This window comes from Nyctereutes procyonoides, unplaced genomic scaffold, assembly GCF_905146905.1.
Source record: "Nyctereutes procyonoides isolate TBG_1078 unplaced genomic scaffold, NYPRO_anot_genome, whole genome shotgun sequence".
Taxonomy (NCBI): domain Eukaryota; kingdom Metazoa; phylum Chordata; class Mammalia; order Carnivora; family Canidae; genus Nyctereutes; species Nyctereutes procyonoides.
In genome coordinates this window covers 33331026-33352234 of record NW_026575120.1, presented here as the reverse complement: position 1 = coordinate 33352234, position 21209 = coordinate 33331026, and the positions used below count along the sequence as shown (strand labels likewise).

The window sequence follows — 21209 nt, the reverse complement described above, 5'->3', positions numbered from 1 at the left end:
TGTGACTGAACCTAAATAGGAATACTGCATTCTTTTGCATTGCCATAAACTATGGACATTTCAAAATAAGATCTCAAAAGAAAAATTCATCAATTATTTATTTTTTTCTCCCTCACATCCATTTTTTTACCCCTATATTTGCAAAATTCATATTTAAACAAGCTTCAGGATAGTAGCCCAAACTAATAATGCCTCCTAGATGTGCTTGGAATTCCTGCTTTGTGTCCATCAGTAAATATTTCGTGAGCATCTCTTATGTAACCAACTTCAGGTAATTCTGTGGAGGATAGGAAATTCTGAATTATTAAATATTACTCTGTGTTTAAGGAACTTAGAGTCTGGTTGAAATCACAGAGTTCTCATAGGAAACAACTGAGAGTAAGGTATTGTGCTGGCCTCTGTGCCCAAATACCATTTCTTTGCTGAGCTGGCTGCAAAAGAATTACCTGGGGAACTTGTTAAAAATAAAGATTATTGGGTCCCACCCATTAACTTCTCCCTGTAGATCTGAGGTGGGGCTCAAGAATGTGTTTTTCTTTTTAGAAATAAGCAATGCATAGGACAAAAGATACAGAAGGTTTTATGGTAAAAAGCAATTCTCCCTCTCCATTCTGCATCCATTTTCAGTTTCTTTCCCTGAGGCACCACTTTCACTAATTTTTTGTGTATTGCTCCAGACTTACGGTCAGCATGGGTTTGCAAACATGCACACGTTCTTGGTTGGGGGTGGGGGCATGTTATACAGACTGTTCTGCACCTGGCTTTCCAGCATATCTTAAAGATCTTTCTCTATCTTTTCTTACAGAGCTTCCTCATTCTTTTGAAAAGCTGCTTCCTAGCAGCTTATAAAAGCTCTACAGGGGCTTCTGTTGCACAGCCAGGTTTGGGAGCCACAAATAGTCTAAATGTTAACAGAGTTCAGAAAAAGTTTTCTTGAAATGTTAATACTTTAAAGTCTTGCATTTCATAGCAAGGAACTAGACTCAGCAAACATTTCATGTACTTCTAGATTCAGGTTGCTTTAGAGCAAATTTTTACATAATGATTCTTGTTATGGTTATTAGGTAAAATTTATCAGTCAAAAATACATTAAGGCAGAAGCGCATACTAATATGCATACTGATAACATACTTTTAAATTTCTTCCTTTGGTGACTTAAGAACATTGTGGGGCAAACCTCTGTGAAATTGCTACTGTTTATCCTTTATCAACATGGCAAGTATTTTCTCCCCTAAGATAATTTAGAGGGTTCTTACATTTTCACATAATTCATTTTGGGGCCAGCATTTGTTTGCTGTTTCACTGGTAAAGATAGAAATATAATCTATCTCCATGAAATAGCATATCCTCTGGGCATCGTTTGCATTACAGTTCCCCTTAGTCTCTACAGACGTACCTCATATGGAGCCAGACAGGTAGAAAGTAGGGTGCCAAAGAGAAGTGAGAGTATTAGCTTAAGAGGTTGAATGGCTGGTGGAATGACCACAGGATGGTGAAAGACAAATATGTTTAGTTCTTTGGGTATTTCAGAAATTTAAAGCACCTTTCCTTACTTTAGAACATTCTAATAGAAAATATTGCCTTCATGAGAGAACAGTTTATTTGTGCTTATTTGTAAAGATCCATTTAATCCATTTACCATATTTACATTGCCTACTCTGTACTTAGATGTCACACAGTGACAAGCAGAAGGGTGTTTTTTGCACTCAAGAAGCAAACAGTGTTGGGATGCCTGGGTGGCTCAGTGGTTGAGCTGAGCCTTTGGCTCAGGGCCTGATCCCAGGGTTTGGGGATTGAGTCCTGAATTGGGCTCCTGCAGGGAGCCTGCTTCTTCCTCTGCCTGGGTCTCTGCCCACCGCCCCCCATAAATAAATTAAAATCTTAAAGTGTAATGTATCAGCATTTAAAATGTATTTGTGTGTGTATTTCACAAATTTACCACCTTGAAACAAGTTTTATTAGAAGACTTGTTAACAAAAAGTTTGAATTTTAAGTGGCGAGGTACATTTTGTACCAGTGAGCACACCTGTTGGTTCTTCAACCCCCTATTTTTCTCTCATGTTCTTTGTTCAATTCCTTGGTAACATACGTGTTTCTGTCAGCTGGTCAGAAATAAATTGGGCAACCCTGGAACAGTAGGAAGCATAAGCCAGCTGTTTGAGGTGGAAAAATTGTCTAATTTTCTGATTTTATGAACTGAAGGAATTTGGTTCAGAGTATGCGCTTTACGCAAAACCCTCATTAAAATTGGTAAAGCACATAATATGCCAATAAATAGCCTTAACGTGTCAAAAATAGAATCTTCGCAAAAGTTGAAATATGCCACACTCAAAAGCACTTAATTTATGAAAATAGCTTTATATGTCAGCAAGAAAATAACAGAAGTTGGACTTTTTCAGAACCACAGAGTTAATTTTATTAATTACCAATTTGATTTTCCTATATGCAAATTATAAATTTTTACTTTAGCTGATATTTGGTAATAAAGTATCATAGGGCTAACATACCCCACAAAACGTAATTTAAAAGTGGAAATGCCTATTGGCATTCTTTTACTTTCAGTAGGAACATCAGCCTATTAAGCTAATACTGGTTAGCAAAATAAGGTTTCTGGATCAGCAAAACCAATGTTCTGTTTCATTCTAAGCATTTTATGTGTGTTAATTTTATTAACATTTTGAGGGAGACAAATACCATTATCTCCATCTTTACAGATAAGACAAAAAACAGTTAAGTTGCCCAAACTCACACAACTACTAAGTAGAGTAGGCTGGATTCCAACATAGGCAGACTTGACTCCAGAGAATTCAACCATCAAAATTAATAAAAAAATTGAAAACATTTTTAAAAAATTGAAAACAGAGGATCCCTGGGTGGCTCAGCGGTTTAGTGCCTGCCTTCTGATCACGTTAGTGTGGGGCTTTGGAGGTTGCAGTCAGCAGTTTGATGCTTTGGGTAAGAAGGTGGACTTTTGATACCCAGGCAAAACTTTCTTAAGGAATGAAAATTTTAAATGAATAAGTTTCATTACTATAGCCTTCTATCATCCAAGGAAGGATGAGAAATCTACTAATTCTTATGTTGAAAGATCTTTCGCTTTTTACCATTTGTTGCCTTTAGTTCCTGTACCAAATTCTTAAAAAAATTTAAGCTGAATGAACTTTAAAAATAAAAGTTGCTTGTAGCTTTACCACAATGTATTGCTTTTCAAATAGATTTTCTGCACAACTAATAATCAGTAGAAGTTTACTGGGATCATGATGTGAGCACACTGTACTTGGTACTGAGAGAAGTCTTGAGCTCAGTTCAGGAAAAAGTATATAAAATAGCTCAATATCAATATGTAGAAATGTATATCAATAAAATGTCAAGGACTTTCTGTGGGTGATCCAGTGAAGTTTCACCAAGGATTTGGAATTTGAGTTGGGCTTTGAAGACTCTAGGTAGTGTGGATTGCTTGGTGAAGAATGGGGAGAGAATTTGAAGCCAGAGGAATATCTAATGAAGCCCACAGGACAGTAAGATCTTAAAGAATTTGGCCACCCACTCTTCCAACAACAAGAGTAGAGAATATAAATGGGAGCATTATCCAAGAGGAAAAAAGAGAATGTTTGGCAGATCCTACGGAATTCTGGTTAGTCATTAATTCAATTCTGTTCTTGTCAAGTGTCCAAAAAAAAAAAAAAAAAGCCAGCTAAGCAACAATTTCAGAAGATTAAGACAATAGAAAGTGCTAAAGTTGTCACTGTCCCACTCACCAAATGGCAGTGGGGCTGTTCTTCTATAGATGGAAGCTATTCAGCAAAGGTCAGATTGTCACCCCTGAAGAAAACCACCTCCAACACAGAAAAGTACACGCACTGGTCTAATAAACATTGAACATTTTGTTATTAGGAAAGAGTAGGGTGATTTGTATATGAAGGAAAGTTTTATAAGAGAAAGGGAGTAAGAAAGACTAATGGGTTGAAAGTGATTCTTATAAAATTTGCTCTCAGAATTTTGCATTTTTTGTGTCCTCCTATATTTGCTGTTAAAGTTATAGTAATTCTAGAATTCTTTTAATGTAGGGTGAGGGGTGGGACAAGTTATTTATTCTTCCCTCTGGGAGAGAAACTGAAATATATTTAGTAGTTCCTTTTGGTGCCCTTCAAAGATCTGAAATAAACTTCTTGGCTTAGGAACATTTAATTTTTAAATTCAATTTTACTTTCTAAAATTATCTTTTATATGATTAAAGTTTTAAATATTTACTAATTTATCAATTTACTGTTGTCAAAAATTAGTATACTGAATTTACTATTAAATTCAGAAATTTTATTATTTTTAATTAATTAATTTTAAAAGATTTTATTTATTTATTCATGTGAGACTCAGAGAGAGAGAGATAGAGACATGGGCAGAGAGAGAAGCAGGCTCCCTGCAGGGAGCCTGATGTGGGACTTGATCCTGGGACTCCAGGATCAAGCCCTGGACTGAAGGCAGGTGCTCAACTGCTGAAGCCACCCAAGCGTCCCTAAAGTCAGAAATTTTAAAATAAATATTATTAAAATGTTTATACTTGTCAAAACCTGAAGACATCACTGGCATTTTAGTATAAGAGGGGACATTGTTTGCAGGGGTGGGGGAGTAAAGAGTAGATGCTGGGGAGAGGAACCAGGGACCTTTGAGGATTATTAGCTGAGTTTTGCCCAAAGTGTCCTGAATTAATTCGAATGTTCCTATCTTCTCTTTTCTTCCCTAAGCCTTGTGGAAGTCACCTTTCTTTATATATCTTAGATATTGATAGATGAGTTTATGTTACATACTGGTTTAGATTTTTCAGGACGCATATAACGTTGCTTTCTTACTTAATTTAGCCATCACTTTTTAAGAGTAAGGAATGTGACCATAGTTAAGTTACGATGAAACAAATCCGAGTTTCTGGAAGTGTCCAGTTGGCTCTGTGGCTTTGGGTTTCTGTTCTGGTTGAAGTGCAGCCCCCACTACTCACACTTAATGAACCAAGAGAGGTTTGGTTTGGAGCTCTCATTGAATAAAGATTGCTCTCACACATCTCACTCTTCTCATGACCTTTTCTTTGCTCCATCTTAGCCTGCTTTTATTACACTTAGAACTTACCACTGTTAAGGAATATACTACATTGGATATTTCATATTCTGCACATTCCACTATTTGAGGATAATCCCCTTACAGATCACTGGCTTAAGGCCTCCACTGAGTCCGTGATAGGAACACCTTGAGACCTCCCCCAACATTTATTTACCTCTTACCTTCCTCTGTCTTCATGCCCCTTCATCCAGCAGCTTGGATTGCCGGGACCATCATTATATTAACTTCCTTGTAAATATCCTCAACTCTCTTTCTAGTCTTTGTCCACAAAACCCCAATTCCGGACAGACCCAGTCTCTTCCTTGGGCCTGTGTTGAACATTGCTGAAAAAAATACCACACAACTGCAGAAGTGATTTCATCATTTGGAAATTCTGATCACAGACCACAGGTGGACTGTCAACCTTGCCTGGCAATATTTCGGTGTTTCTTGCTCTTTTATTCTTCAGATCAATGAGTTGATACTTTTTTTTTCCTAGCTCCTCACACCTCACACCTTTCTTTTCTCACACTTTCTATACTCAGCTGATTTTCTCACAGCAGACTAAGCTGAGAAAACAAAAACTTCCAGGCTATAGTGTGATGTCCAATTTATCAATTTTCCCCCTTTGTTCCTGTGTTTTTGTGGTTGGATACCAATTTAAGGCCATGAAGATTTACTCCAATGCTTTATTTTAAGAGTTTTATAGTTTTAGTTTTTATATTTAGATATATGATCCATTTGAGTTAATTTTTGTATATGTGTATGGTGGAGGTCCAGATGCAGTCTTTTGTATATCTATATGCCTGAGGATATTTGTAGAAAAGACTGTTCTTTACCAATTGAATAGTCTTGGCATTGTCAAAAATCAATTGATGCTAACATGGGGGTTTATTTCTGGGTTCTCAATTCTGTTGCATCCTGTATGTCTCTTATGCTAGCACCACACAGTCTTGATTACTGTAGTTTGTATATAAGTTTTGAAATTTGGAAGTTTGGATCCTCTGCCCAATAATTTTTAACCTTTTCTTTGGATTGTAGACACCCTTTTGGGCTTAAGAAACTGTGGGCCTAGGACATGTTATGTAAATGTGCTTTTACATAGGGTTTATTTTATTGATTTGGAAATCGATAGTCTTTCAGTTAAAAAATAAACTTTTTAGGTTTTTAAACAGCATATTCACCTTTTGCTTTCTATGGATATAAATGAAATACATTTAAATTGGACAAATAAAGCAAGTTTCGGTTCTACTCAAAAGTGAATTGCATTTACTTGATTTCACTAATTGAATATTTGAATGGTAGTGTCATGTTATTTTTGACAACTGGTTTTGACATTTTTGACTTAGTTGCAGTGAGCTCTGCTCAGCTTCTCAAAGACCTTATGGTAGCAGATGTATTGGATGGAGTTCACACAGGAAAGTAGGCTTGTTTTGGGATATCTGGATATCTCTAAGATTTTTTTTTAATATTTTGTTATAGTTGTTAGATTGCTACATTTTAAGGATTTTGTTTGCTTAATTTTTTTACATGGTTGTAAAAAAATAGGATAGAATTTTATCCTTAAAAGCATTTTAATTTACAGAATAACGCAAAAAAGTGTTTGAAACATAAATCTTCCGTTTAATGAATAATTACCAAACATATAACAACCACCCGGGATGCCAAGACACACCTTTCCAGATTGCAGCTCCCTTGGAGGAAACCTTGATCCTACTATTATGATCTGTCTCTTTCTTGCTCTCCTTTATAGTTTAATCCCTAAGCACTGTGGTTCAGCTTTTCCTAATTTTGAACTTTATGAATAGAATACACTGTATATATTCTCTCCCTCTCTCTTTTTTTCCTTTAACACACTGATCACTCATTTACAGAATTTGTTCAGGGACACCTGGGTGGCTCAGCGATTGAGTGTCTGTCTTTGGCTCAGGACGTGATCCCGGCTCTGGGTCAAGCCCCGCATTGAGCTCCTTGTGGGAAATCTGCATCTCTCTCTGTGTCTCTGCCTCTCTTTTTGTATGTCTCTTATTAATAAATAAAACCTTTTTTTTTTTAAAAGAATTTACTCATATTACTCATATCGCATGGGGCTTTTAGTTCTTTCATTTTTGTATCTGTATATACTATAACTGCGAGAATATACTGTGATTCATTCCCTTTACTGTTGGGAACTAATAATTCTGTAACCATTCCTGTTTAGGTAGATATCCTGGTGCACATGTGCATGAGTTTCTCTAAGATATATTTATCTAAAGAGAAATTGCTTGATCATAGAATACAGTTCTTTAGTTTTGTTGCAAATTTATTTTCCAAAATGACTGTACTAGATTACTCCAGCCAGCAGTATACAAGTTTCCACTCTTCCACATCATCTTCAACATTTGGTGTCATCAGACTTTTTAGTACTAGCCAATCTGGTGGGCATATTGTGGTATTTTATTGCAGTTTTAATTTGTATTTCCCCCAATTGTTAAAGAGGTCACACACCTTATCATGTGTATATTACCCACTTGGGTTTCCTTTTGTGATGTGCCTCTTCATGTCTTTCGGCCATTTTTTCTATTGGGTTCTTTTTTTCCCTTATTATTTGTAAGAATTTATTATAGTCTAGATATAATTCCTTTGGTGGTAATCTGTACTGAATCATCTTCTTCCATTCTGGTTTATCCTTTCTTTCCTTATAGTTTAATGAACAGAAGTTATTCTGGTATGATTGAAATTAGCTGAGGTTTTTTTTCCCTCTTATGGACATGGCATTTATGTTTTGATTAAGATAGCCCTTACCAGCACAAAGTCATAAAGATATTTTCATATTATCTTTTTTTTTTTTCTTTTTTAAAGTAGGCTCCATGCCTGACACAGGGTCCAGTTCTGGGCTTGAACTCACAACTGTGAGATCAAGACCTGAGCAGAGATCAAGAGTCAGATGCTCAACTGACAGAGCCACCTAGGCACCCCTATTTTCATATTATCTTATTACAACCTTTTTGTTTGCCTTTCACGTGTATTTAGGTTTTTAATCTACTTTGCAGTAAATTTTTTTGTTGTGAATTAGGTGCCTAATTTCATTTTTTTTTCATAGATGTATAAATTTTTTTAAAAAGATTTTATTTATTCATGAGAGATACAGAGAGAGACAGAGGCAGACAGAGAGACACAGGCAGAGGTAGAATCAGGCTCCCTGCGGAGAACCCAATGTGGGACTCGATCCCGTGACTCCAGGATCATGCCCTGAGCCAAAGGCAGACCCTCAGCCTCTGAGCCACCCAGGCATCCCTCACTGATTAAGATTTTTAGAGTTAAAACCACCTTGCATTCCTGAGGTAGACCAAACTTGCTCTTTGCATCTTTGCTCATAAATGAAAGTGGTTTGTAATTTTCCTTGCTTGTATCATCCCAAGTTTTAGTATCAGGCTGTCCTATCCTCAAATGAGTTAGGAAGTAAGTCTTTTTGTCCTATTCTTTGGTGTAAGTTTTATATAGTATCGGAATTACTTCTTGGGTATTTGATAGAACTTACCTGTGAGGCCATCTGGGACTGGGATATTTGTGTGTGTTGGGGGAACGGTTTTTAAAATTACAAAGTAACTGTTACAGGAGTATTCAAATATTCTATTTCTTTGTGATTCAAGTTTGCCTATCTTATCTATATTTCCTAATCTCTTAGCATAAAATGGTTCATTTCATAGTGAACAAAGGTTCTTTTACCTTTAATGTCTATAGAATTTATAGTTCTGCACCTCTTCTCATTCTCAGTATTGGTTATTCATGTCTTACCTCTTTCTTAGACTCACTAGAGAGGTTTGCCAACTTTGTGTTTTCAAAGAATTTTTGGCTTTGGTGCTCTATTGTATAATTTGTTTTCTATCTCATCAGTTCTGTTTTTTATTTTTAAGGTTTATTTTGCTGTTCTTTTTATAACTTCAGGTAGATGCTTCTGAGTTTATTTCAGCCTTTTTTTTTTCTAATACATGCATTTAAAGCTATACATTTCTGTTTATAAGTTCTACATCCCACAAATGCTGTTATGTAGTATTTTTATTAGTGCTCATTTCAAGATAATTTTCAGCATTTCATTAAAATTTATCTGTCGACTCATGGGTTAGTTAGCAGTTTATTCCTTAGTTTCTAAATATATGAAGATTTTCCATTTCATTTTTTGTCATTAATTTCTGGCTTAATTGAACTGTGGCTAGAGAATTTCTGATTTCAGACTTTCACATGCATGTGAGTTAGGGGAGGGGCAGAGAGAGAGAGAAAATCTTCAAGCAGGCCCCTCCTTGCATGTGGAGCCCAGTGCTGGGCTGGAGCCCAACTCAGGGCTGTATTCTACGATCCTGAGATTATGACCTGAGCTGAAATCAAGAGTCAGATGCTCAACTTGACTGAGCCACCTAGGTGTTCCTAGGCCATGTTATTTAATCCTAAAGTTCAAATCTTACATATTTCATACATTTTTGTTTTACTTGCTTATTCTATCAGATACTGAAAGAGTTCTCAAAATCTCCCACTATAATCGTTCCCGTTATAGCCTCCTGGGAAATTGAAATTTTTAGACTGAATATATGTATGTCCTATTTTTAATTTAGATTTTATGTTGCTTAATCTTAATATAGCTGTACTTTTTAAATTACTATTTGCTCATCCTATTACTTCAGCCTTTCTGTATTCTTGTTGTACGTGTATCTTTTACAACCAGTGAATTGTAGTGTTTACGTCCAGCCAGGTAACCTGTGTCTTTTAACTGGAGTAGGTTAACCAATTTACATGTAATTAACAGTACTTATGTATTTAAATTTAAATTTATAACTTCACCTTATTTTAGTCTCTCCATTTCTTTTTCTCTCCTCCTTTTTTTGAATTGATTTTTAAAATAAATTCTTTGTCCCCATGCTGGTACTGGTATGGAAGTTATACTTTCTATTTCCTTTCTTTCAGTTGTCTCCTGAGAGATTCTAATAGGCATTCTTATTACAGAAGTCCAGTGTTAATCATCACCTTTCCTCTCCTTCCAGGATAAGTGCCTTAGGACTTTATAACTCCATTTGTTCTCTCCTGATTCAGATGCGCTGGTATCATGTGTTTTAGTTCTTTATGTATTTTAAAATCTCACATGACGTTATTTTATGTAGGGAATATTCATGGGTAAATTTGCCCATATATTTATTATTACTTTTTTAAGCTTTTCACTTTATTCTTGCATCCAGACCTCTCTGTGATCATCTTCCTTTTGCCAGAAGTATGTCCTTTACATGTCTTTTACTGTGGGTTGGCTGGAGGTGAACTCAGTTTTTGGTTGACTACAAATACTTCTCTCTTCTTCTTGAAACCTATTTTAACTAAATACTGAATGCTAGGCTGATAGAATGTTAGGATAGGGGTGAGAGGGAGGAGAAAGGAAATGGAGAGAGAATGAGATCATGAGAGCTATGAAAACTCTCTGGTATTTCTTCTTTTTTTAAAAAAAGATTTATTTTATTATTTACTTGTGAGAGAGGGAGCATGAGTGAGGTGGGCAGAGAAAATCTCAGACTCCACACTGAGTATGGAGTCTAACATGGGGGTTGTCTGGAGTCTTGATGTGGGACTCTTCTTGGGGCTTGCTCTCATGACTCCCAAGATCACGACACTGAGATCGTGACCTGAGCCAAAACCAAGAGTTGGATGCTTACCCAGTTGCACCACCCAGGCACCCCTGGTGTGTATTCTTATAAGGACGCTAAACCCATTGCATCAGGACATCACCCTTATGACCTCAGTTAATCTCAATTACTTCATCAGAGGCCCTATCTCTAAAAATAGCCACACTGAGGGGGTTACAGCTTCAACATGTGAACTTGGGAGGAATACAAACATTGAGTCCACACTAGGTGGCATTTACACTTTGGTTGAGTGTCCTATGGCTTATAAGTAATTACATTACTTCTGATGTTTCTACTGTTGATAATAGTGAATCATTTCCCATGTACTTGGGCATATTATCCCCCCTAATTATTCAGCAAGTGTACAGGGAAGACAATAAAACTTATTTTTGCATATGTTTCTGTAATCTACAAAATTTGTTGGTGAGGTTGTTGTACACTTCCCAGCTAAATTTTAACCATCTGTTATAGTTAAGTAAAGATTTTCAACTTATTTACTTATTAACTCTGTTTTTCTTTATCTTAGCTGTGTTGGTGTAGAAGAACATCATGCTGTTGACATTGACCTTTACCACTGTCCCAACTGTGCAGTTCTACATGGTTCCTCCTTGAGTAAGTACTAGAAACTTAAATAAAAACTGAAGTTTAGAATTTAATATGTACATGATAATATTTTAATAATACTTTGACTAGTTATGTTATACCCACCAAGAACTAAAGGGAATATTTTTCTGAAGATACTGAGAATACAATTTCTGTCTGAATTATTGAATAACATTTAATAAGTCAAGAAGATCAAATGAAAAAAATACTATCATTCTTTTTTCCCTTTAAAGATATATTTATTTTAGAGAGTGTGAGAGAAAATGAGCATGCTTGAATGGCAAGGAGGGGCAGAAAGAGAGGGAGGAGGAGAGAATCTTAAGCAGACTCCCCACTGAGCATGGAGCCCCACAGGGGGCTTGATCCCATAGGACCCTGAGATCACAACCTGAGCTGAAATCAAGAGTTAGACGCTCAACCCACTGAGCCACCCAGGTGCCCCAAGAATATTACCATTCTTAATTGCCAGTGCAAAGCCCCTAAACTTAAGGACGTATATTCAAAGCTTTCAACCTGAGAAATGTGGAAAAGTGGAGTTTTCTGATTCTGGAAACTGATTTCGAATGTTTTTTTCTCTTTATAAATTAAAAAAACCTTCCAGTAGTATTTGGGACAGTGTATAGGATAAGACTTTAATGCACACACATGCATTATATTTTTAGGAAATTCAGGCATCAGTATGCTGAAATGTTACTTCTGTTTTCTGAATTTGGTCATCAGTTTGAGTATGGCCTGGAGTCCTGCCTCAACCTGAAACTGCACCCTGTCCCAGTCCCATTCTGAGGAAGCAGAGGCCAGACCAAGTGCCTGCCTGCCTTTTTCTGCCCGAGAGGCAGGGTACAGGCCAGAATGTTCACACACTCTCTGGGGTGTACCAGTATCACACATCAAATGGTATTTATCCTTAGCCTTTTACAGATGTTTCAGAAGAATAGATTGGAATGTTAATTGTGCAGATAGAAAGTAGAGATAACATTTAAGAAGCTTTGAAGGAAGTTATAACTTTCTTTTTAAAAAAATTCAGACTGCACGTGCCGGGGTGGCTCCTTCGGTTAAGTGTCTGCCCTCGGCTCAGGTCAGGATGTTAGGGTCCTGGGATCGAGCCCCACATTAGGCTGCCTGCTCAGCGGGGGAGCCTGCTTCATCCTCCCTCTCCTCTCCCTCTGCCCTTCCCCCCTGCTTGTGTATTCTCTCTCTCAAATAAATAAATAAAATTTCTTAAAAAATTTAGACTGCAAACTAGTATTTTTGTGTTTATAAAAATAAAGGGAAAAACTATAGACTTACTCATTTTACAACTGATAGAACCTTTTCCTGAACATACTTTGATACATATTTGGGTGCGATGTAGGTGACCCATACAGTCTTTTTTACTTTATTTAAAAAAATTTTTAGGGGTGAGATGGAGGTGACCTATACAACCTCTTTTGTTTTATTATTTTTTTTTAAACTTTTTTTTTTGTGAGGAAGAGAGAGAATCTCAAGCAGGCTCCATGCCCAGTGTGGAGCCCAATGTGGGGCCTGAACTCAAAACCCTGAGATTAAGAGTCAGATGCTTAACTTTATTGGGCCACTGAGACACTTCCCTAGGACTTTTTTTTTTAAATAGAAATTTTTATCTGAGGTTGTGGGCAAGTAATTCTGTAAAAGAGACTTACTAGCAACTGACTGTTCATCTGTTAGGAATATTAGCAATTTATCTAGTTTCTTTGTAAGAGATTTAGAAATTCAAGGTATAAGAATACATTAAAATAAGGATGCCTGGGTGACTTGGTGGTAAGTGTCTGCCTTTGGCTCAGGACATGATCCTGCATTGGGCTCCCCACAGGGAGCCTGCTTCTCCTTCTGCCTATGTCTCTGCCTCTGTCTCTGTGTCTTTCATAAATAAGTAAATAAAATCTTTTAAAAAAAGAATACATTAAAATATTTAATTTCATAATACATTAAAATGCAGTTATCCATTTATTAGTTACACAGTATAAAATTTGAGGTTAGAAGATTGGTAGAATTGTTAGTGTAATTGACTAGTTTATTGTCATAAATGTTTTTAGAGGCTCTTATTTTTTTGTGTAGCAGCGAAGTATATGGTATTATATAACTTGGAATAATTATTGACCAAGTGTAATTCTTGGAGGAAATAAATAATCCTGGGTTGTTATCTCAAGAAAGGAAACAGAAATAAAATTTATAGCAGTCTTAGTTTAGAACTTAAGTATATAATCCCCAAATGAAATGATTTGAATTTAATTTCTATGAAATATTAAGTGGGTTGGTATGAGACGGAACAGTGTTGTGTTTAAAACGCTATATTATGTGATGTATTCTGTTTTCTATTTTTCCTCTAGGATTTAATTTTTTAAAAAGCTTGTCACACTCACTGAATTGATTTCATAATCCATAATGGATCACAACCTGCACTTTGAATAACAATCCTTCAGAGAGAAGCTTAATTATTGTGTGACCCTTCATATACCTCTCATGCTTGAATAACATAAGATCAGGCATTGGTTATCATCTGGGCAAAAGTCCAACGCTAAATACCCACAGGGAACATACCCAAGATCCAGTAATTTGTTTTATCTTGCTCTAAGGTTCACGTTCCCTGCCCTTCACCCTCCACTTTCAACTTGGGTCATCCCTTTTGTCCCCTTTCCCTCTGCTCTGAAGCCTCTCTTGCTTGCCACCTAGGGCTTCCTGTTCTCTCAGGATCCCTAAGAATCCTTATTGGAGATACTAGTTAGTGTAATATGGTGAATTTAGATTTGACCCTTCTATGGGAGTTAAGAACTCTTTTGAAGGACAAGTATCAAAAAAGCCCTGTACTTACATATCTCAGGGCTCCTCAGGCACATGGACTCTAATTTCAAATTTTCTCTCCCTAGGACGATTACTAGAATATTTCTTCCTTTAAGAAATTCAGCTTCTTAAAGTGGCTGATTTTATGTGTTAAGCATGTTGGCCTATCAGGACAGTTGTAGCCTTCTGTTAATATTGTGCAAATCTCATTTAAAAAGAAAGAGAAGTAATTGGCAGCTTATTGGATATCCCAGACCCTATGCTAAGAAGTACTTGACCTATGTTATTTCCTTCCATATTTGTAATATGTTTAGGTGAGAAAAATTATATAACTAGCTCTTTGATAAAGTTATTTGGCAGACCTGGAGTTTGAGCCCATAACTGTCCAATCCCAAGTCTATTCTAATTCTAGTCTATTCTGCCAAAATGAAAATCAAAACAATGTAATACTGTAGTTTACTTATCAAGTGGGTAGCTTATCCTTTTTCTTTTTTTTAAATTTAAATTTAAATGTTTAAAGAATTATTTGAGGGCAGTCCTGGTGGCTCAGCGGTTTAGCGTCGCCTTAGCCCAGGGTGTGATCCTGGAGACCCGGGATCGAGTCCCACGTCGGGCTTCCTGCATGGAGCCTGCTTCTCCCTCTGCCTGTGTCTCTGCTTCTCTCTCTCTCTCTGTGTCTCTCATGAATAAATAAAAAAAAAAAGAATTAAGAGAAAGAGCTTGTGCAAGTTAGGGGGGTTGCAGAGGAAGAGGGAGACAAGCAGACTTCCCTGCCAAGTGGGGAGCCTGGTGCATAGCTTGATCTCAAGACCCCTAGATCATGCATGACCTGAGCTGAAATCAAGAGTCAGATGGTCAATTGACTAAGCCACCCCGATGCCTCCACCTCCCTTTTTTAAATGACTGTTGACCCAGGGCTTTGAAATAGGCTGCTTATATATACTGGTAAGAGTGTGAGTTACCTACCCCTTTTTTGGAGGCAGTTTTGAAATGTGTAGCAAGTATCTTAAAAATACTGGAGTCTGTCTTCTAGTATTTCTAGGAATTTATCCTGAGGAATTAATGAGGGAAACAGATTTATGTATATGAATATTAATCTCAACTTTGTTTGAAGAAAGATTCAGAATGAGCTAAGTGCATAAGAATCAGGAAAAGGATTTATAAAGTGATGCATCTATATCTACATCTTAAAATTCTAGGCTGCTTTTAAATTGCTTTTGAATATTTAATAAGGAGAAAAGGCTCATGATAGAATAAGAAAGGTAAGCAGATGAACATCATGATCCCAGTTGAAAATAAAATGGGGTGATGTATCTATATATATGTAGAACAGAAGCCTGTAATGAAACACCCTTGAATTTTAAAAGTAATTTTAAATGAGAAAAAATAACACACAAAGGATGCCTTAATGGTATTTTCTAGGAAGGTTGCTTTTGATTCTCAGGTTTTCTCATGAGACTTTAAAAAAATGGGATTTACGCTTTTCCATATTGAGGGTTTGACTGCCATGAATTACTTGAGAATATTGTTTTAAACTTTTAGAAATGAATAAGCCCAATTTCCTCCCCTTTTGGTTATTTAGTGTGACTTCTCCTTATCCATTTGAGGATCCAGTATTATTTTATTATTATGATCTTTTAGAGTGATGGTTTGAAATAACTTAGACTCATAGAGTTGCCCTGCCCCATGTTTTATTATGGAAATATTCAGACATAGAACAGAAGAGTTGAATTTTGCAGGGAATACCTCCATACTCACCACCTAGACTCTACTATTAACATTTTACATTATTTGCTTTACTACACAGTCTTTGTAGCTGTCTCACTGTCTTTTTTTTTTTTTTTTTTTGTCTCACTGTCTTTTTAAGTATCCATTTTAGTTTTTTGATGGGTTCTAAGCTAGTTGTAGACTTCAGTATATTTCCCAGAATCATGAAGGTTTTAGGCTTAACAGTGATTTTCAAACTTAAAAAAAGATATAAAACTGACATTTTATTGGTAGCACACAAAAGGGCCGTAGGTGGTGCTGCCCTGGTCGAAAGCAGAAGGAGATCCAGAGTTCATTTTTTGGCCTCTTCCACATCTTTCCCTGTCTTAAGGGTTCCTCAGCATGGTTTGAAACCCAGCACTCCTCCCTTCATTTTCATTTGAGGAAACTGGACCCATTCACATGACTTGGCCCAAGGTTGCAGAGGAAGTTATGGCTGAACCTAGGAGTCAAATCCAAGTCTCCTGATTTTTGACTGCCATAGGACTCTTCAAGATTGTAGCTGCCCAGAGGTGTAGAATCGTACCTGGGCATTAGAACTAATCATAAAGTTATTTCATTCTTCTTGTCTTCCTTTAATTGTGATGCAGCCACCAGCTCTTCTTTTGTGGCAATGTAAGCATGCTTATTTTGGGAATAGATCTTGACATAAAAAAAGAAGGGAACTGTGCTGTTAAAATAGATTTCTGATGTAGGATCAAAGACCCTATCTCGAGAGGATGATATGGATGATCCATAAAAATCATGTTACGACTTAATGGTCTAGTGAAAATCATGATTTAAAATAGTTGTGCCTAAAAAATAAGTAAATAAAATAGTTGTGTTATTTTATAGTATGTGTGTGACTATTATAATAGGCTCCATCTGCTAATTGAATTTGTTGATTTAAAATTTTTTGGAAATAAAAAAAGTAGATTTTTAATTTTTAAAAAATTTTTCATGTGTTTTTTTCTTTTCAAATTTTTATTTAAATTCTAGTTAGTTAACATACAAGAGTAGATTTTTTTAAACCCCCAGTTAATTGCCTATAATTGTGGCATTACACAAGTAAAATTTACCTCTTCATCCTGGAGATGCATTCAAAAGGGAGTGTTTTGATTGTACGTACAGTTGTTATTTCTAATCATAATAGAATATACCTTTTAGAAAGTACATGGTATTACCACTTATCACAACTGTTTTCTTTTTTTTTTTATCTTCTAAAAACCCAGTGAAAAAGAGGAGGAACTGGCATAGGCATGACTACACAGAGATTGATGATGGCTCCAAACCAGTGCAAGCCGGAACTAGGACTTTTGTTAAGGAATTACGTTCTCGAGTCTTCCCAAGGTATGGAATCTTGTTCTGACCAAAGAAAATGGAGAATGTTAACTAATAAAGTGGCATTATCTAAAGCAGTGTTTTCAAACTTCAGGTTGCAACCCATTATTATCAGCTTTTTACTATTTTTTTTAATGAAATAGAACATACTGACACATTATGAGCAGTAGGAGTAAAAACACAGTTTTATGGAACTATTCTGTTACATATGTGTACGGGGTCACCTTGTAAAAATGCATTAACTGTTGCTCTCTGTCCAGAAAATTCGAAACACACTAATTCTAAGGTGGTTGTTCCCAGTGCTGGGTTCCTCGTGATGGGCAGCTGCTGCTCTTCTTTGAACCTTTTTCCTCACCTATTCTGATTTTCCAACTTTTTTTTTCTTATGTTCCTATCTCTCTTTCTACCCTGGGTCCACTAGAGGTACCCATCACCATTGCTCATTCTCTCTGGTGGCAGCAGGACTGGGCTTTTTGATTTCTAAAAAATAATGGAATGTGTTTGACTTATCTGTGGCTCAAAGGGAGTCAAAAGTATGACACTGCATTTAATCATGCTAATTTAGATCATTTCCTGCTCACTGCCTGACATCTATTTAAAGTGATAATGCTTAATAGCCTTTTACACAAGATCATATCCAGGCTTGTTAAAGAGGGGAAGCACAATTTAAATTTAAATCACAACATCACATGCAGCCTATTATGGAATTATTTCAGATCCTGTAACTATAAAACCCTTGCTTATTTCTTCACAGTCTTTAGTATTCCTGTTCTCTTCCCTCTCCCAAGGCCTTAATCCTTAAACAGAAACATAATTGATAGGCACCTAGTGTTGGCTCACTCAGGTCTGCTGAGCTTTCCACAGTGGTTTCCACATAACTTGTGATATTAAAGGCCCTTGTCTCAAATACTCTCTTTTATAAGTTTTAAAGTGGTTGGAGGAATGTTTGTTTTCCTTGATTGGTTTGGAGCTGAGGGCCAGGGTTTTCAGCCTGGGTCTAGGGACTGGCTTCAGAGAGGCTTGTGAGTTTCTTAAAACTGTATAAACAGTTTAGTGTCAATATGTGAAATGTGCATTTTTCAGGAAGAGAAGCCATATAGCTTTTATTTTTTATTTTTTTCAAATAGGCTTGTGACCCAAAAGAACAGTGTTAACAATCCTGGCCTAGTGATGCTTGTGACTTCTCTGCCAAAGTCATCACAAATGAGAGCAGGCTATAGAGATGGTCACAAATGTCTTAACTGTAATTACCATTAATTAAGGGTCTTTGGTTTGATTTTATTTAGCTCCATAAACCTTCATATCATTTAAAACCTTATATAGAGTGACAGTAATTAAGTAAATTACACATACTTGATGTGATTAACACAGAAGTATATAAAATAAAGTGAATAGGTTATCTCACCCACGTCCCCATTTTACAACTTAGTGTGAGCTTTTTTTAAAAAAAAATTATTTATTCATGAGAGAGAGAGAGAGAGAGAGAGAGAGAGTCAGAGACACAGGCAGAGGGAGAAGCAGGCTCCATGCAGAGAGCCAAAAGCAGTTTCCAGTTCCCCAAATTCCCCAGTTTTTGGGGAAATGAAAGGCAGTCCAGAACTCAGTGAGTCAGATGAAGGAGATCTAAATCCTCCAAATGCAACACTATCCAGAGAGTGTATCATTTTGGGGAGCCTCAAACTGACCTTATCTTGTTGAGAAGGTGGACAGATCAGAGTCCACTGATTCAGAGAACTAGTACCTCCTGTCTTCTGCTTGACACCTGGGCTGCATGTGAGGTTAAAAGACAGTCAAGGTCTGATTGTCTAAATGGAAACTGTTGTGTTTTCACCTATAAAGCAAATGTTGTACTTACTTGAATGTACAATAGCTGCATTCTGTGAGCAATTGGGAGGTAAAATCTAGAACATCCCTGTGTAGAGAGATCTTTGATTTATGGTTAGAGTAGAAGGAAAGGGACAAACCACACGAGTATGATGCTTATGACCTGTTACTCATCAGAGCAGGCAGCTGGATTTCAGCATCCCTTTATAGTGGCTTAAGGTGACCACTTACTGAAACTTATGAAATGCTGGCTGTAACAAATAAATCAGGAGTTCATTTTGGACATTTGTCTCAGTGGATAAGGGACCATGGGAACTAGTCATCCTCCATTGTGCAGGACACCAGTGAATTGATTGTTCTATGTCCATGAGACTTTGAAATGTCTAACAAATATTTGTGTAGAATTTTATCGCCAGATAGAATCTGATGTTTTACTTATCCTGACACTAATTTTTATTCTAATATGTCCTCCCCCTCCCCCACCTTTTGCTCTTCTGATTTCTTATACAGCTTGTGTTCAGAGGTTTCTGATCTAGTCACTTCTCTTAAATTCAGTCACTCATTACAAGTTGTAATCATGCTATTATTACATTATCTCTTCTAGGGAGTTTACCTACATATCAAATATACATTTACATATCAAAAATATATTTTATTATACAGTAATTTTTTCTCATGTTTTGGTGAAGGTATTTAATATAATACATATATATTTTTCCAGTTATATGTATTGAAGTAATTATCTATGACTTAACTTTAGGATAGTAAAAAGGACTTGATAAAACATTTGTTCTAGAAAGGAGAATCAGATACGATAGGTTAAGAACTGGTAATACAGACGAGAGTATAGTATATGAATTAACCCATTACCAGACTGTTTTTTTTTTTTTTAAGTAAACTTAAAGATACAACATTTTACTCTTATGTTTTCCTTAGTGCCGATGAAATAATTGTAAAGATGCATGGAAGCCAGCTGACACAAAGATACCTGGAGAAACATGGATTTGAAGTTCCTATTATGGTCCCCAAATTAGATGATCTAGGACTCAGGCTTCCTCCACCTACTTTTTCTGTCATGGATGTGGAACGCTATGTAGGTACGCACTTGATTCCTTTAAGTACTTGGGAAAATGCAGTAAAAGTAGTAGTATTCTAATACCATTAGAAATTGAGTGAAGAGATGTTAATTTAGTTCAGTTTTTTGGGTCAGGAAAAGTGAAATGCAGTATCACCTATGTCAAAAACTATTTATTTCTCTGAGCAGACCTAACGTTGTCAGAAAACCAGAATGAAACAGTAGATCTATGCCACTTTTTTTGCTGTCAACACATTTTCTGGTGCTTGCTTAGGAGCAACAGTTACACCTCAGCATAACTGTAGATCCCAGGAAGGAGCCACTGGGAAATTGGACTGGTTCTAGGACTCTGCAGCATTCAGAAGCAGAATCTCTGGATCCTGCACCATTGACCTCTGGTGCCTAGAGAAAGGCTAGGAAAAAGAGGAGGCCAATTTCAAGCCTGTTTCCAAATTCATGACTTGATGATATTGCCCCTTCATGGTATCTGGACTCAGTGTGTGATCTTGAGGCCCAGAAAGCCATAAAAACAAGGCTGGAAACCATGTATCTGTTGCAATCTTCCTAACATTTCTAGTCATTTTGTTCATTCTCATCATGGTTCTCTAGATAAAATTGACTATATGTAGATCTCGTTCCTTGTCAGCTGTAGATAGAGGTTTTTTGAGGATTAGATCTCAAGTAGACCTTGGCTCTGAGCTGTACATTGACTGCAATGTATTATCTCCTGCATATGAAATGTCTGAGAACTTGTCCCTTTATTGAGCCATTGGGCGACAGTTTTCATGGATAACTCTTTCAGTGAGGAAACCCAGTTCAAGGTCATGACTTCACATTCAGCTAATTTTGGATTATTTGATAAACTAGGGGATGAGGTTGAGGTTTAACCTGAACCTGTTTGCATAAGTAGTACTATAAAATAAGTGGCTAGTGTAATAGAAGTATAGGAAGAAATATTCAGACGACTAGATAGTTTACTTTTTAGCACTGTAAATTGCTTAGGTTAACAGAACTGTTTTGCCTCTTAAGTATAAAATAAGTCGGGATCCCTGGGTGGCGCAGCGGTTTGGCGCCTGCCTCTGGCCCAGGGCACG

At 36.6% G+C, this 21209-nt stretch overlaps 1 protein-coding gene across 3 annotated transcripts in view; it reads left to right on the top strand.

Moving 5' to 3' along the window:
* Positions 1–21209, top strand: part of KDM7A (lysine demethylase 7A) — an 82373-nt gene that overhangs the window by 23092 nt on the left and 38072 nt on the right. For all 3 annotated transcript variants that reach the window (XM_055334667.1, XM_055334664.1, XM_055334665.1), the window contains exons 2-4: positions 11257–11342; positions 17108–17225; positions 19977–20137. In XM_055334667.1, the coding sequence (XP_055190642.1) occupies positions 11257–11342; positions 17108–17225; positions 19977–20137 (365 nt within the window). The remainder of the gene's footprint in view (positions 1–11256; positions 11343–17107; positions 17226–19976; positions 20138–21209) is intronic.